The sequence below is a fragment of the Volvox carteri genome (assembly GCF_000143455.1).
Source record: "Volvox carteri f. nagariensis unplaced genomic scaffold VOLCAscaffold_5, whole genome shotgun sequence".
NCBI classification, from domain to species: domain Eukaryota; kingdom Viridiplantae; phylum Chlorophyta; class Chlorophyceae; order Chlamydomonadales; family Volvocaceae; genus Volvox; species Volvox carteri.
In genome coordinates, this window is record NW_003307548.1 from 2,113,266 (window position 1) to 2,114,034 (window position 769).

Genomic DNA, 769 nt, shown 5'->3' on the forward strand with positions numbered 1-769 from the left:
GCTGTCGCTCCTGTCCTTGTAAGATTCTATCTCCGACGAAGAGAGCTAAGTGTTAAAGAGAGCTAAGTGCTACCGGTTAAACAGAGTAGAAGTACCAGCTGAATGGAAATGTTGCATTTGCGACTGCGTCTTGATCCAAAATTCGAAGGTGTCTCGAGATCCAAATTCAAAAACACGGCCAACTGTTCTCGTCAGCATTTTTAAATCGACCAAGATTGTCTTATGAATGTACACAGTCAAGACCGCTGCCACGATCGAAGTGCACCATTGTTTGTCCATCAGCTCAGCCATGCAGGCACTTTATCTCACTAGATAAAAGACAGCGGAATCCATGCTCCAATAATCTGCTGACAATGGTCCGGCCGCTTGGCGCCCTTGATATAAAGAAGCAACCCGTGGAGGATGACTGGTTGGTGTACACTCTGACTTTGGTCATGTTGGGCTTCCTGGTGCTGGTCGCTTTTGGGACAGTGACAACGAATAATCTCGGCGCCACCCGCACCAGCGACTTGGTGTATTGTCTTTGCCCCCAATGCGCGGCAAATGTCCAACAGACATCGGATACATCTGCCGGCTTGGTGACTGCTGATGCATCCCGACGCCACCGGCGCCACTGGGGGGGGGGGGCGGTGTGCGCTCCCTGCCTGCCTCAGCGGACCCTGCATATGTAGCGGCATCATACACTCGGGCCATTGGACAACCTGACAGACTCCTGGATCCGACCGCAGCCCCGCCGATCACAATGCAGCAACCTCCAACTCTGCCGCAT

The 769-nt window shown here is 52.8% G+C and overlaps 1 protein-coding gene across 1 annotated transcript in view; it reads left to right on the top strand.

Moving 5' to 3' along the window:
- Positions 1–353: 353 nt before the first annotated feature.
- VOLCADRAFT_87497 (uncharacterized protein) overlaps positions 354–769 on the top strand; it is a gene marked incomplete at both ends in the record, with an annotated part of 4,060 nt that continues 3,644 nt past the window's right edge. The window contains one exon of the mRNA XM_002947097.1: positions 354–409. Coding sequence (XP_002947143.1) covers positions 354–409 — 56 coding nt within the window. The remainder of the gene's footprint in view (positions 410–769) is intronic.